This window comes from Petromyzon marinus, chromosome 2 (assembly GCF_048934315.1).
Source record: "Petromyzon marinus isolate PM22_M1 ecotype Great Lakes invasive population chromosome 2, UKy_Petmar_22M1.pri1.0, whole genome shotgun sequence".
NCBI classification, from domain to species: domain Eukaryota; kingdom Metazoa; phylum Chordata; class Hyperoartia; order Petromyzontiformes; family Petromyzontidae; genus Petromyzon; species Petromyzon marinus.
In genome coordinates, this window is record NC_133668.1 from 9,153,455 (window position 1) to 9,166,153 (window position 12,699).

At 42.5% G+C, this 12,699-nt stretch overlaps 2 protein-coding genes across 3 annotated transcripts; both read right to left on the reverse strand.

Moving 5' to 3' along the window:
- Positions 1 to 17: 17 nt before the first annotated feature.
- MOB4 (MOB family member 4, phocein) lies at positions 18 to 3,526 on the reverse strand. Its single transcript, XM_032964625.2, has 8 exons — positions 3,372 to 3,526; positions 2,496 to 2,558; positions 2,251 to 2,351; positions 1,994 to 2,036; positions 1,543 to 1,629; positions 1,282 to 1,361; positions 1,056 to 1,167; positions 18 to 964 (listed from the first exon to the last, which is right to left on the reverse strand). Exons 1-8 carry the CDS (start codon positions 3,477 to 3,479, stop codon positions 833 to 835), a joined length of 726 nt encoding a protein of 241 aa, XP_032820516.1. The 5' UTR covers positions 3,480 to 3,526; the 3' UTR covers positions 18 to 832.
- A 1,033-nt stretch (positions 3,527 to 4,559) lies between these two features.
- On the reverse strand, positions 4,560 to 9,373 carry OXNAD1 (oxidoreductase NAD binding domain containing 1). Of its 2 annotated transcripts, XM_032964604.2 has the most exons (7): positions 9,209 to 9,362; positions 7,853 to 7,941; positions 7,200 to 7,306; positions 6,911 to 7,052; positions 6,404 to 6,646; positions 5,575 to 5,683; positions 4,560 to 5,211 (listed from the first exon to the last, which is right to left on the reverse strand). In XM_032964604.2, the coding sequence occupies exons 2-7, from the start codon at positions 7,928 to 7,930 to the stop codon at positions 5,057 to 5,059; spliced, it is 834 nt and encodes a 277-aa protein (XP_032820495.1). In that variant the 5' UTR covers positions 7,931 to 7,941; positions 9,209 to 9,362; the 3' UTR covers positions 4,560 to 5,056. The 2 variants fall into 2 exon arrangements, with proteins under 2 accessions (XP_032820495.1, XP_032820505.1); XM_032964614.2 differs by lacking the exon at positions 7,200 to 7,306 and having other exon boundaries at positions 9,209 to 9,373.
- Between the last annotated feature and the right edge of the window lie 3,326 nt (positions 9,374 to 12,699).

Below are 12,699 nucleotides of genomic sequence, written 5' to 3' on the forward strand. Positions count from 1 at the left end.
GAAAACTAAACATTACAAACTGTTAAATATTGTTTTATTTGATGTAACTGCTTTACTTAAACTGAATTTGTAATAGCATGCCAATTACTAATGCTTTAGGAGTAGTCCTAATGCACTTACAATACAAGCCTTGTAAAAAAGTGTTTTGTAATGTGTACAATGACAAACGGTTTGACACTTTAAATACGCACTTATGGGTGCATAGGAATAACAGGAATATTTGAGTGGAAATAACTGCTCGGGGTACCAAGACAATATCGGCAGATTTACAGCTTGTAGAAATTGGGTACAGAATACATTGCTTTAAACTCGACCTAGCTTTGTAGAAACGTTATGCTACTGGGAACACCACAAGGAGATGACGAGTGCACCAGGTCCAAATAATGTACAAATTCAGCTTAACCAAGATCCATCCAAGCTGGTGCCAGATTTCAAGATTCTGGTCCTCAATCGTTTGATCCATTTGGCAAATGAACCCATATGAATTGAAAAGTATGTGAATGCACATTGTAAATCATGCAATCTGTTAAATAGGACACTTCGATTTTAAATAACTTTTACCTCGAGGCATGGCATATAGAACATTTTACTTGTGCAGAGCTCAGTAGTTCACAATGCTCATCTGCAGTGATTAACACAATACACCACTAATCCATGTGGTGATTTAGTTTCCACTTGCATTGTGGCTTTTTCTGTCAATTTAATATTTTTAGTGCCAATTGCAACTTGAAAAGTTGCTCATTAAAAAGTATTGGGACAGCCTAATACCTGGAAGATTACAGTTAAGAAGACGATGTGGATGAATTGGGGGGGGGGGGGGGGGGGTGAAACTTCAGGCCTCGCTCTCCTCTGCCGTGGTGCCCTGGATCTCTTCCTCCAGGATGGGCACAATCAGGTTGTCCTTGGACATGAGGTTGTACTTCATCACGAACTTGGTAAAGCGGTGGCACAGCAGCGTTTCATTCTGCATGCCACACAGCGAGTTAGGTTTTGCTTGCAGTATGATATTTAACGTGATTCAATGACAAACATGGTGAAACAAAAAGCACACCTACCTCGTATTCATCAAAAAGTTGGCGGTGGTGGAAGTACGCGTGTGAAAAGATCCGGTAAATCCTACGACACACCGAGCCCAGCTTGGCCACGGACGATTCCTTAATGCTCACCCTATGAAGCGCATTCAAGAAGAAACTGGTCACGCAATGCACTCAACCCACCCAATTGTAACCTCACATACTGACCCAAATAATGTACTGTATATGGCAAGTTATGTTTTCTTACCTGCTGGGAAAGTATTTGTTGCTGTTTAGCAGACAGGCAGCTCCATCTAACGTGTGCCGTGTGTAGTCTATAGCCGGACACTGATGCAGATGAAAACAAACACTTAGGAGGTACAGTACCATATTAAACTGTAGTACAGTTTGGATCTTGACAAAATTGCTCATTTGAACATACATTGCATGATAAATGGCATAATTTGTAACATGCAGTTTGGTGGATGCTGTAGGTTTGCTGATCATTAGCACAGCAGAAATAAATTACCTCTTTGGGGGTTTTGTGTGCTGCACACAGGAATATCCACTGCTCCGTGGCCGTCATCTGGGTACACGTCTCTGGGTGACAATCATTCTGCCATGCAAACGAAAGCATTTGGTTCATTCGCCGCAGTTGTAGGCCCTTTCCTCATTCCTGTTCAGTCGGTGCATTTGTAGGCTCTTAACAATTTCCTTGTTACTGTTTAGTAGGTGCACTTGTAGGCCATTTACATATTACTGCAAGTAATCGTCTGTAATATACCCACTAACAAGTTGAGATTTCAGTTTTAATTTTCACAAATACTTTGATCTGTTTTAGCTCAAGCCGCCAACCCATGTTAAATATTTGTGTCATGGGTGCAGTCATTCTGACCTCTGCTGATGTTTAAGCAGTTCGCTTAAATTGTGGGGCCAAATTATTATACATTTACATCAGTCTGTAGCTTCATAGTTCTTACCTGAAGTTTTACAGCCAAGCCATTTAGCTCCAAACAGAACTGCCTGCAGCACAGTAAATAACAGTAATTAAATATACAGATGGTATGTTGTGGATTATGCCAATATGCTCACTGTTAACCATGTGTTCTGGTTCATGAAAATATATCACAATGTCCTTCATGTGTTTATACTGAGAAACACACATCCAGTACGGTATATTATATTCAATGTAATTGTTGCTACTGTTGTTGACATGTTTCAGTGTTTTATCTGGTACCTCAGATGCTCATATTTCCAAACACCCTCATCCTGCCCATCTGGAGCCTCCAGAATTTTGTCGATGTTCGAGAAGTCCGTTCGGATGTTCTGCTGAATGAACTGTGGATGGATGGTTTAGCATACACAAGATGAACGTCAATAAATTGTCGTGAAGTTGTATAGTTAAATGTAGTAGTGTCACGCACGACATGTTCGACACCTTTATTACAAGGCAATGCACGAAACAACCCATGTTCCCCTTACCTGTTGTACCGCAAGGGTGCTGTCCATCTCCTCAAAGGGCTCATCTGGCCAACTGTAGAATTCCTGAAACGCAAATGTTTGGCTGCTAAACTGCCACATTAAAAAACTCAATCAAACACAAATGGTGAATAACCCTTCAAGCAGAGCACTCCGTTGATTGCGAGTCCAAGAGGCAATCGCTGTACCGTCAGATCCCGGCCACTTCACAGCCGTAAACCCAATTCAGATAAACCTCGGACACGTCTTCAAGAGTAATTGGAAAATATACTCTTTGGTTCTATTCGGTAAAGTCACGTAAAAAAACAGCAAAGTAATTGGAATTTGTGGGTCATCGTGCGCGATCCTGGGTGGGTTTCTGTCAATGGTTTTATTCACCAGTCTCGCTTTATATATAAAACAAAAAGCGCTCGGTTCCAATGTTGCGTGGCTTCGTCAGAGCTTGGTGGAATAGGCTGCGGACCGCAGTGCAATAACCCGAGCGTGAACGATATTAAACGTTGCCTGTAATATTAAAACTAAAAACATTAAAAAGCTCACTCGCCAGGCCTTCTCCGTTTAAAATTTCCCAGCGCGCATCCGCACTAGTGGTCCTCCCGGGCCAGTCACGCGCGAGCTTCGCCCCGCCACGTGACCGGCCTCAACCAATCGGCGCACGGCTTCACAGCGGCTACCGCCTAAGCGGACTGCAGTTTACAAACCCGGAGAAGCGCTCGGGAATCCGTTCGGTTATTGCGGGAAACCCTCCTCGGGTTTAACGTTCGTAGCCGAGTGCCTCGGAGGGCGCCGCTCGAGATTCGGCAGAGCAACGGAGAAGGCGACAAAGAGAAGTCCGTGGGGGGGGGGGTGATCGGAGTGCGGGACGTCGAGAGACGGAACCTGCGCCTTGGTCCCGGGTCTGTTCCGCCTCAGCACGGCCGTCCCGTCCGCCATGCCGCTTCGTGACGTCACATCCGGGCAGCGCGGGTTGAAAATGGTAGTGCGCATTGGCGCGGCGGCGGGATTTGATGCGTCCCAAACGTCGCCCCGCTACGTGCGACCGCTTTTTATATATTAACGAATAGCCTCTGCGTTAATTAGGTGTGCGAGGGCGAGCGCGCGTTTGGATGTTAATTGGGTGGGTCGGGAGGCGGAGGGGCTTATCAAATTACCCGCCGCTTAAACGCACGCGGGCCGTTGAAACGTAGGGGAGAGGTGCCCTTGTAATTGGTAGAACGAATAGGTGCCCGTTTGGTTGAGGTGGAGCCGGGGGGGAGGGCCTCTGGCGAACCTTTGTGAAATCTGTCCTGAAGAGTCGACACTCGAGCTGCTGAACATTTAAACATTTACACATGTTGGCCTGCTCAAGCGAGCAACGCACGTGTGGCACTCTTTCGATTGACGTGGAATTCCACGTTACCGTAGGGTAACCACACCGACTTTACACAGAAGTAGCGCTCATTTTACAAAGACCACCCAACAATAAAAAAAACCGGGCGTTTTTTTTCTGTGCTTGAGTTGAAGTACGGGTTGGGAATTCCAACTGCGGTGAGTGAATTGCTCTCACCAAAGATTCCAAGAGAATAACTGATAGCAGCCATGAGCAATTCCACTGCTGGATGAAGGCCATCCGCCCCCAGATCCGTCAAGCTCCTGCGAGATGAACCGATCCCATTGTCCATCCTTTTCCAGCAACGCAACGTGCCCTGCCCAATTCCACTTTTCTAAAGTCAACGTAGTGTCTAAAAACTCAAATATGTTCCATAATCATGTGTTCCTCTCCGTATGTCTTTGTGAATATTTCACCTTTTGATCGGTGCCTTGTCAGCGCCCACGTTTCATGTCGTAGTATGTACTATACAGTGATAAAACTGATGAAACACCTTTGGGTACACATTTGTACGTTGCTTTTCCTGATTAAGTTTTAGTTTTCCAAAAGCACAGCAATCTGCTCTCTTTATTTTATCATTTTGATCCGTGTATGCCTTTAATAATCGACCAAGGTATACCAACTCCGATGTATGTTCCATGTGCCCCCCCCCCCAATAGCCTCACTTTGAAGTTTTATTTTATTAAGCTCTCCACTCATTTCCTGTAGTTCATTTAATCAGCAAATCTGACTCAAGTCGCCGGGTTCACAGCACAGTATACTCAAGAGCCACGGTTCCACTCCAATGATTAGCATTGCAATATGCATACCCTAGAACTCACAAGGTCAAAATAACATTTCATATAACTGATCAACAGCCATGAGCAATCCACTGCTGGTAGGTAATGTATTTACAAATGAGCTGTCAATATTTACCAGAACAATCATGTTGTTGATCATCAATATGTAATGAAACAGTGGCAATTAAATCAAGAAAACAGTGAATCACGTAAACATTTACTGGCAAGATGCTTTGCATTTACAAAAGAGACACTAATTCTGATTGATCTCTCATCTTATAAGCAGGAGTAACACATCTTACAACATTAACGACCTTACGAAGCCATTAAAGTGCTGTAGATGAAAAGATTATAAACAAAGGCGTGGAATTAATTTTGTACGTATTTTTTCAAGCAGCTCTTTGGGTGCCTCCAACTTACTGCCACTTTTCATAAAAGATTTTATCCTTAGGAATCCCTGCACCTCCCAGTGCATCCGTCACAAAGTCGTACATGGATGAGGGGCCGCAGACAAAGCAGTGGGGGCTGCCTTGCGATGCCTGCAGCAGGTCTTGTCCAGTGATCCTCCCCACTGTTTGGGAGGGTCACACGTGGCATAAATATTAGTCCAGCTCTCAAAGAAATCCCATTAGAAACCAGTGTTTGTTGATTACACTTAGGGAATTAAATGTATTTCAAATGCATAGAGCTTGCCTGCTCGTATGCAGATGACGAGAGGATTGTCACATCGTAGGTTCATGAGATATGGTGGTGGCTTGGTGGAGCTTTTATCCAGCAGTGTAATGACGATGGCGTACGAAAATAATGCATTTTTCAAGTGCTTTATGGGTCTTAAGCCAGAACAGTGCTCTTGGATTTCACATTACTTTGAGGCCATATATGAAGCATTAAAATAATTGATCGTGAATGTGATGTATGCAGGCGTTGTCTGTGCCTGTAGTATAGGGCTTCAGGTCCTCCGTTACTGGGGATTTGCACCGCGTGATGTGGAACCGGAGGGACATTTTCCCTGGGAACTCTTGCACCAAGGACAGCAGCCAGTCCTGCATTGAATACGAAACAGTGCTCAGGGTCACATGCATCCACCATTGGCAACATTAATCAGTGTTCTTAGGTACTTATACATTTATTATCACTGCTATCGTTAATGTGTTAATATTTATTTTAAACACTGACCTAGAGGAGGCCTGATGCATTTGTCTCAGAAAAGCCACAGCATCCCAGCAAACGTTTGGGAGACTTATGATCAAATGTTATAATTGTATAACACATGTTAATTGCTAGTTTTGAAGAAAAAACATCTTAAAATATATACTGTATCTTGTTATAAGTGGTTACCTCACAACTACAGTGTAACTCTGTAGCTGTAATTTCTGAAAGTATTACCCGAATTCTAGATTTGAAGCTTTCGTGACTGTAAGGATCCATACTCTTTGGTTCTATTCGGTAAAGCCACGTAGGTAAAAAATAAAACAAAAAATCACGACGTTTCGGCCACAACACAAGTGACCTTCATCAGGTGAAGGGACCAAACTGTCCTGATGAAAGCCACTTGTGTTGTGGCCGAAACGTCGTGATTTTTTGTTGTTTTATTTTTTACCTACGTGACTTTACCGAATAGAACCAAAGAGTATTACCCGAATGTACAACATGTATACAGATGGACTTCTGTGTTTACTCATATGAATGGAATATCAATTGGTTTTAAGTACAGGTCTAACTGAATTTCATGCCATTATGAGTAAAATGTGCTCATGTATTGCCTTGAATATCAGCTCGCTGATCGTCCTTGCAGTGAAGATCAGATGGATCTTCCCCAGCTGGTATCCAGCTTGAGTGAGGACCCGCTGCCGCATGAGGTGCACACAGTGCATCAGAATGGAGCGTAATGGGTTTATCCCCACACCTCCTGCCACCAGCAGCAGATTGACAGGAGGGTCGGACGGCCGGGGATCAAAATAGAAATCTCCACCAACTCGGACTGTCACTTCCACCCCAACTTTGCACTGTGAATGAAAGAATGATGTTTGAATAAGTCACATTGCCATCCTGCAAATGCGTAACTTTGAGTCACCACCATTGCAGTATACTGCTATAAATATGTAAACAATTATACAGTTTGTAAATTAAATATACAATAAATTATCTACGGATAACAATTGCATGTTTTCCTTTTTGTGCCACTGCTTGACTGAGCAATGTTAAGTGTGTGCTGCATGCTTGTGTATGTTCGGTGAGCACGTGTCTCCATGTGCGTGTGTGTACAATACCTGTGTGTGCACCCAATGTGCTGGATTATCCACGCTATCCTTGACTGCCAACTCGAAGATGCTTTCACTCTCCATTTGCTCAGGATTTGAGCAGAAGGAAAACCCTGTCATCTCAGCTATGCCAGGGGCATAGAAGTCCACCCTGGCAGCAGTTACAAATACACAAAGCCACAAAACATTTGATGGAATTTATTTTACTCAGTATATTTAAAAACCTCACAACGCAAATACAAAACAGTATTTGTTGTTGTAGCTGCTGTAGGAGCTTATTTGTTGTTTTCTTACACACCACTGGCCTGCTTTGAAGGTGAATTGTTGGTTGTGGATTCTCAGCTTGAGGCCTTTTACCGTTGATGATTCATCCCACATTCCCACCACAGTGGCTCTGGATACCGTCTAGGAGAGCGTCGAGACAGGAGCAATGCTTGTTTTTCAGATGCAGACACAATTATAAAATCACTTTATAGAGCTCCAGACCACTGATTACATGTTTTCAAGTGTAAAAGGTTTCTTGCCTATTAGGATCTCAAATATCCAATTTAGGGTCACAGTTTTAACAACTATATTTACAGTTACTGCATATTTTCCACAAAAAATAAAAACATAACAGCTATAACAGTTAATAAAAAAAAACTTGGAAAGACTTAAGCATAAATTCCTCCAGATTCATTTACATGCTCCATGTATTTCATGTTACTTTGGGGCCGAAACTGAGCACCTGTTTGTAGCAGGTCATCACTAACCCCGGGCAAACAAGAGGAGCCGAATTTGGGACTGGCTCACCTACCCTCACCTTGCAGTGCTACTCTCGTCGTTATTAGTGCCGCCTGACAACATCCACCCCGGTATTACGTCCCTACGGCTTTCGTGTGCGTGCCTTGAGCCCTTTCAGGTGAGGCAGCACTTAAACAGCACTTGCCCAAAGCCTCTGGCAAACCTCACCTCACGAGGACAGTCTTCAAGGCGGGGGTCCAGGCTGTGCGTTTGAACTCCACCCAATGGTGCTGCAGCTGCTGCCATCTGTGCACACGCTGGGTTCAAGTCGGTTGGTTAATTGGCGACAACAACCAAGGCAACGCATCTATTAACAGCGTTGTTGGGAAACCTTCAGAACTGATGGGGACAACAAACTTGATTTCTGATTCTCTTTGCCTGAGTGGCCAGGGTTATATAAAGTCAAAATGTTACGAGCAGTGACGTCTGCGTCTCATTTTTTTAAATTTGTTGTGGACCACATAGCTCAGTGTCCAAGGTGGCGGCAGTGTCGTAGTTTCATTTCGCTTCAGCCTTTGTTTACTCAGTCGGTGATGGTTGTTGTGTAGCAGACTGCACATCATGGCACGAGTGTCCGCCATTCATGGGAAAGAACTCAACCCATTTGCTCCACATTCCGTTGTCTCAATTGGAAACGGTATTTGTGTTTTTTTTCTCTCTCTCCGGCCTTCTCTAATCTGATGCATATCCGGAAATCCTTGAATAACGAACAAAGCACGGGGTTTAGCGGTACCGAAGGTCGCTCGAACCAGACGTTGCGTAAACTTTCAGCCCAGTGTACATTGCCCCTTTATCTGTTACAAATGTCGCATTCTTTTTTTGTGCGCGTACGTTGTCTGCTAGAGTTAATGATTATTGGATAATAACCAACAATGTATTCCTCTTTGTACAACCAGTGTGGGTTGAAGACTTCCCATTGCCGATCATCGGGATTCTTTTGACAATACTTTACCATGCTGGTCAATGCAAGTTGACAAAGTGCCAGTAGCAGTTCACAGATGTCAGCAGTCGCCACTGATGTTAACCGTGGTTGGGAATCAAACTCAGATGGCCGGGTTAATAGCTTGCAGTGCGCGAACTACAGTGTGTCTTCTTAAAGTATACCCAAGTAACGTTTTTTTTCCCACTATACTTAATTGGGTAGTATATGGTACTTTAAAAAGATACACCCGATACTGTTATACCGCTCCTTTCGCTTATTTGGACAGCCAAAGTTCAATCCCCTATACATTTTGCAGGAGTTGATATTTTGGACATTTACCTGGTGGTCAACAGGATTATACTTCTTTGAATATGATTACTCTTTAAGCATACACACCCTGACCTAACGTACACATTCTCGATTACTATCGCTTTGACATCACATGTTGTTACAGATAACTATTCTTATGAAAGAGGCGTTGTGCATAGAAAGTTAAAACGATGTATAAAATCACGTTCGTAAAAAAATGTATTTATAAACATAAGGGGCATTGCATGTTGCATTTAGTACAGAGTGAGGCGTCAAAATAGACGGATACAAACTTTAGGCCACGAACTGCAGTTGTTGACAGTTGTTGTGATGAGCATTAATTCTCCTCCACTTCATCTGCTGTGCCCTAGGGGGGCCGTCCATGAATGACGTCACGCACCTAGTGGAGAGGGGGGGGGTGGTCAGACATTCGTGACGATATGTGACGATAGGGGGGGAGGGGTTTGAGAAATGTGACGTCACATCAAAATGCGCAACTTTAAATAAAATAGACTTTTTAATAAATGTTTTCTCCTGAAACATCAGAGCGCAGCGCCTCATTAAAATACGCGCTACAATAACAAAAGTTTAAAGCGATTTGAAGCATGTTTTTAAAAAAAATTGGGGGGGGGAGGAGGGGCAGAGCTTTGTGACGTCATATTTCAGGGGGGGAGGGGTGACGCCGTGTGACGAAGCGGGGGGGGTCAAAAAACGCGTGACGTCATTTATGGACGCCCTCCCCCCCCCAGTGCCTGTGAGCACTGCTGGCTGCATAGTTAGTGCCCAAACGTGGCACGGAACAAAGTGTACCGGGGTCAGTAACAAACGTAACATTAATGCCCCTGACTGCAATTATTTTTTTGTTTTGCCTGTAATGCAACATTTGGTGAGCCGATGTTGTTGTTTGTGTCCACTACAAAATACTTTTTTTAATTTACTTGTTTTTTTTGAGTGACGCACAGTTTTGACAAAGGTCGTGTGAACCGATAAATCTTTGTACATTTGGAACTAAGACTGCTTATTTTTTCAACATTACGCGTTTATATACGTATCCCAAATGTTTATGTTTGAGGTCTCGTGCAAACATTAACCACATGGGATGTTTTTAAATGGCATCGAATTTGTTAATTTATTTTCTGAGCAATGACCACTCAAATAAGCATGTATTCATCGTGTTATTTAAAAGTGTAATTTCTCATCATCGTAGCCATTACACTTATACATATTTACAGTATTACACATTTGCTAACTTTTTTTTGCGATTTTAGATATTTTACGGACAGAGTGCACTTTCTACCTTGTCCTTAAAATGTTATCTCAAATCGCAATACTTTTTTTGCAAACATGTAGTACTGTACTATAATGGTGATGAAGAATTCGCTTTAAGCTACTTTTCCTTAATAGGAAGCCGAACGATAAAGGCAATGACGATGATCTAAAAATACATATCGTGGCAGCATCCCCAATGTTGCTTGTACACCTTGCGTGCAACAACAAGGCCCTGTCCTAAACCTTTGGACATTGCAGCGCACAATATTTAAAATGAAGTGATGTGTCCATCACTTCATACTCCGCGTGAGTGTTGTATATTGTTTTAAGTACGGAATAATAATAATTAAAAAACATTTTAGAAATGTCGATAGATACTTTTCTTTGAATTGTTTCCAAGAGTGGCGCTTAATAGTGACGTCCTGTGCTCCGGTCGTGTTTATCATTAAATCCACGGTTTGGATTGTATGTTTTGTTTGAGGATCTAAGTTTATATTTCATAGCAAACATTTCTACTTAATAGGGGACAATGCTGTATTGAAAACACAATTATTATCCTTCACTAGCATGGTGTACGTAATTTGCCATGCGTGTGGGAGGGAAATCGGTTAAATAGTGCCTGGTGATATGCCAACTGTTGAGGTCCCTCCCGTTATTTCATTGTGTAGCTTTGCAAACCTCACCACAATGACCACAAAGGGCACTGCTAGTTCCTGCCAATGCAGCTTATGAATCAATGGGATCAGTGGTGTGTGTACCGTAGTTTAGAATGCGGGAACGACTGGGGTGGGTCGGGCTGGTTCAACAAGTCATGTGGGCCACATGCTCCCGCTAGCTCAAGAGAAGAAAACATGATTCCCTTTTGAGTTTAAACGTTCCTGCTGAGAGACGTTTCATTTGCATAGCAATGCGGTTGTGAAGACATTGATTAAGATGCAAATTTAAATAGAATGTAAAAGTGTAACGCCCACAACTGAGACACTTGGCTGTGTTAAGTGTGAGCTTAAATTTCGCGGTGCCACTGTGATTTTGTTTAATTGTTGTGATTATTGAATAGTACACATGTCTTTGTAAGATTGTTTTTTTCCCACAGCACCATTGCACTGTAAAAAATAAAATATTAACGACAAATGTAACCTTGTGTGTGCTTCGATTTAAAGCTTTCGTGACTGCAAGGATTCATCTTCTTTGGTTCTTTCGGTAAAGTCACGTAGAATGAGAATTGTATTGTGTTATTTTATTTTATTAATTTATTATTTTATTCTCATTCTACGTGACTTTACCGAAAGAACCAAAGAAGATGTGTGTGTGCTTTTTGTATGTTCACTTTATAAAAAATAAACACTGTATGCGATTTGAGCAATTGTGTTGCAGTAATGTTTGGTATTTTCCTGATCGCGTTTACTGTTCAATCTGCGTAATCTATGTAATTTTGTTTAAGCCATCCGAATACTTTTTTAGCCAGTCATGTGGGTTCTGTTTAAATACAAGTTTGCGATGCCTCAGAGTAAATACCATTGTTGCTCATAACATGACCTCTGTGGCTACTGTCCTAAGTGCCCATAGCTATCCACTCCACCACAAACGAACTCTTAATTATGTTTAAGCTGCAGTTGCTGGTAAAATGTAGAACCGATTCAAATCCTGTACATCTATTTCACAAGACAGTTTAACGGAGTTTTTCCGTTTTAAAATTGCGATTGCCTAACTTATGATTTTCTGCCATTAGCTCTTATTTAAGCTGTCTTCCAATTAATCTGTTTATGGTGCTTTCAAAGCAATTTTCACATGTGTTGCTTATAAAAAGATGCTCGAGACTATTGTTCTCAGTGCCGATAGCTGACCACTCCCAGTTTAAATTCCTTCCGTTTAAGCTGCAGTCATTGTTTTGGTAAAATGTGGTACCGTTTCAGATTTTGTACGAAGTGGCATTGTACAATAGACAATGCCACTTAGCAATTTAGTTATTTAAAAAAGGTGATTAATTGCCTAATGTATAATGGGTTATACTTTTTATTGGCAATTCTTTAAGCTTTGTCTTCAATTTCTTCTCTGTATGATGGCAAAGTGGTGTGCACGCATATTTAGAAAAGGTGGTCAATTATTACAAAAATTAACCCCCAAGCGCCAGTCTTGGGCGGAACTAACTGGGTCATTGTTTGCTGCGAATAACTTTTGAACAATACATAATTGTATAGTTTCCATTGTATCAGTTTTGATCGAACCGTTGGGAAAGTTCACAGAAATTAGCGGTTTGGTGTTAGTCTGTAGCTACGAAAGCAGTCTGAGAATGTAGCATTAAGGGAATGCAATCAATCACTGCCACGGCCCCCTGGTGACCCGTGGCTCATCCAGTCTCATGTGTAGTTGCGTCACGCGTGGGGGGGGGGAGCTCGTGGAGTGACGTCACACGTAGGCTGGACAGACATTTCTGGGCGATTCTAGTAATTGTAACTGTTGTGGGTTTTACTCTCCAACATACCGGTGTGCCTAACTAGTAACAAATTGGCATGTG

Coding starts and splice junctions, on each gene's coding strand:
- OXNAD1 (XM_032964604.2), bottom strand. CDS start 7,930: ATGGCAGCAGCTGCAGCACCATTGGGTGGAGTTCAAACGCACAGCCTG. Junction 7,053..7,199: donor ACCTTCAAAGCAGGCCAGTG/GTGTGTAAGAAA, acceptor AACTGCTGCCAG/GGTGGACTTCTATGCCCCTG. Junction 6,647..6,910: donor CACATTGGGTGCACACACAG/GTATTGTACACA, acceptor TTTCATTCACAG/TGCAAAGTTGGGGTGGAAGT.
- MOB4 (XM_032964625.2), bottom strand. CDS start 3,479: ATGCGCACTACCATTTTCAACCCGCGCTGCCCGGATGTGACGTCACGA. Junction 1,630..1,993: donor GCTTGGCTGTAAAACTTCAG/GTAAGAACTATG, acceptor TTTGCATGGCAG/AATGATTGTCACCCAGAGAC. Junction 1,168..1,281: donor AACAAATACTTTCCCAGCAG/GTAAGAAAACAT, acceptor TGCGCTTCATAG/GGTGAGCATTAAGGAATCGT.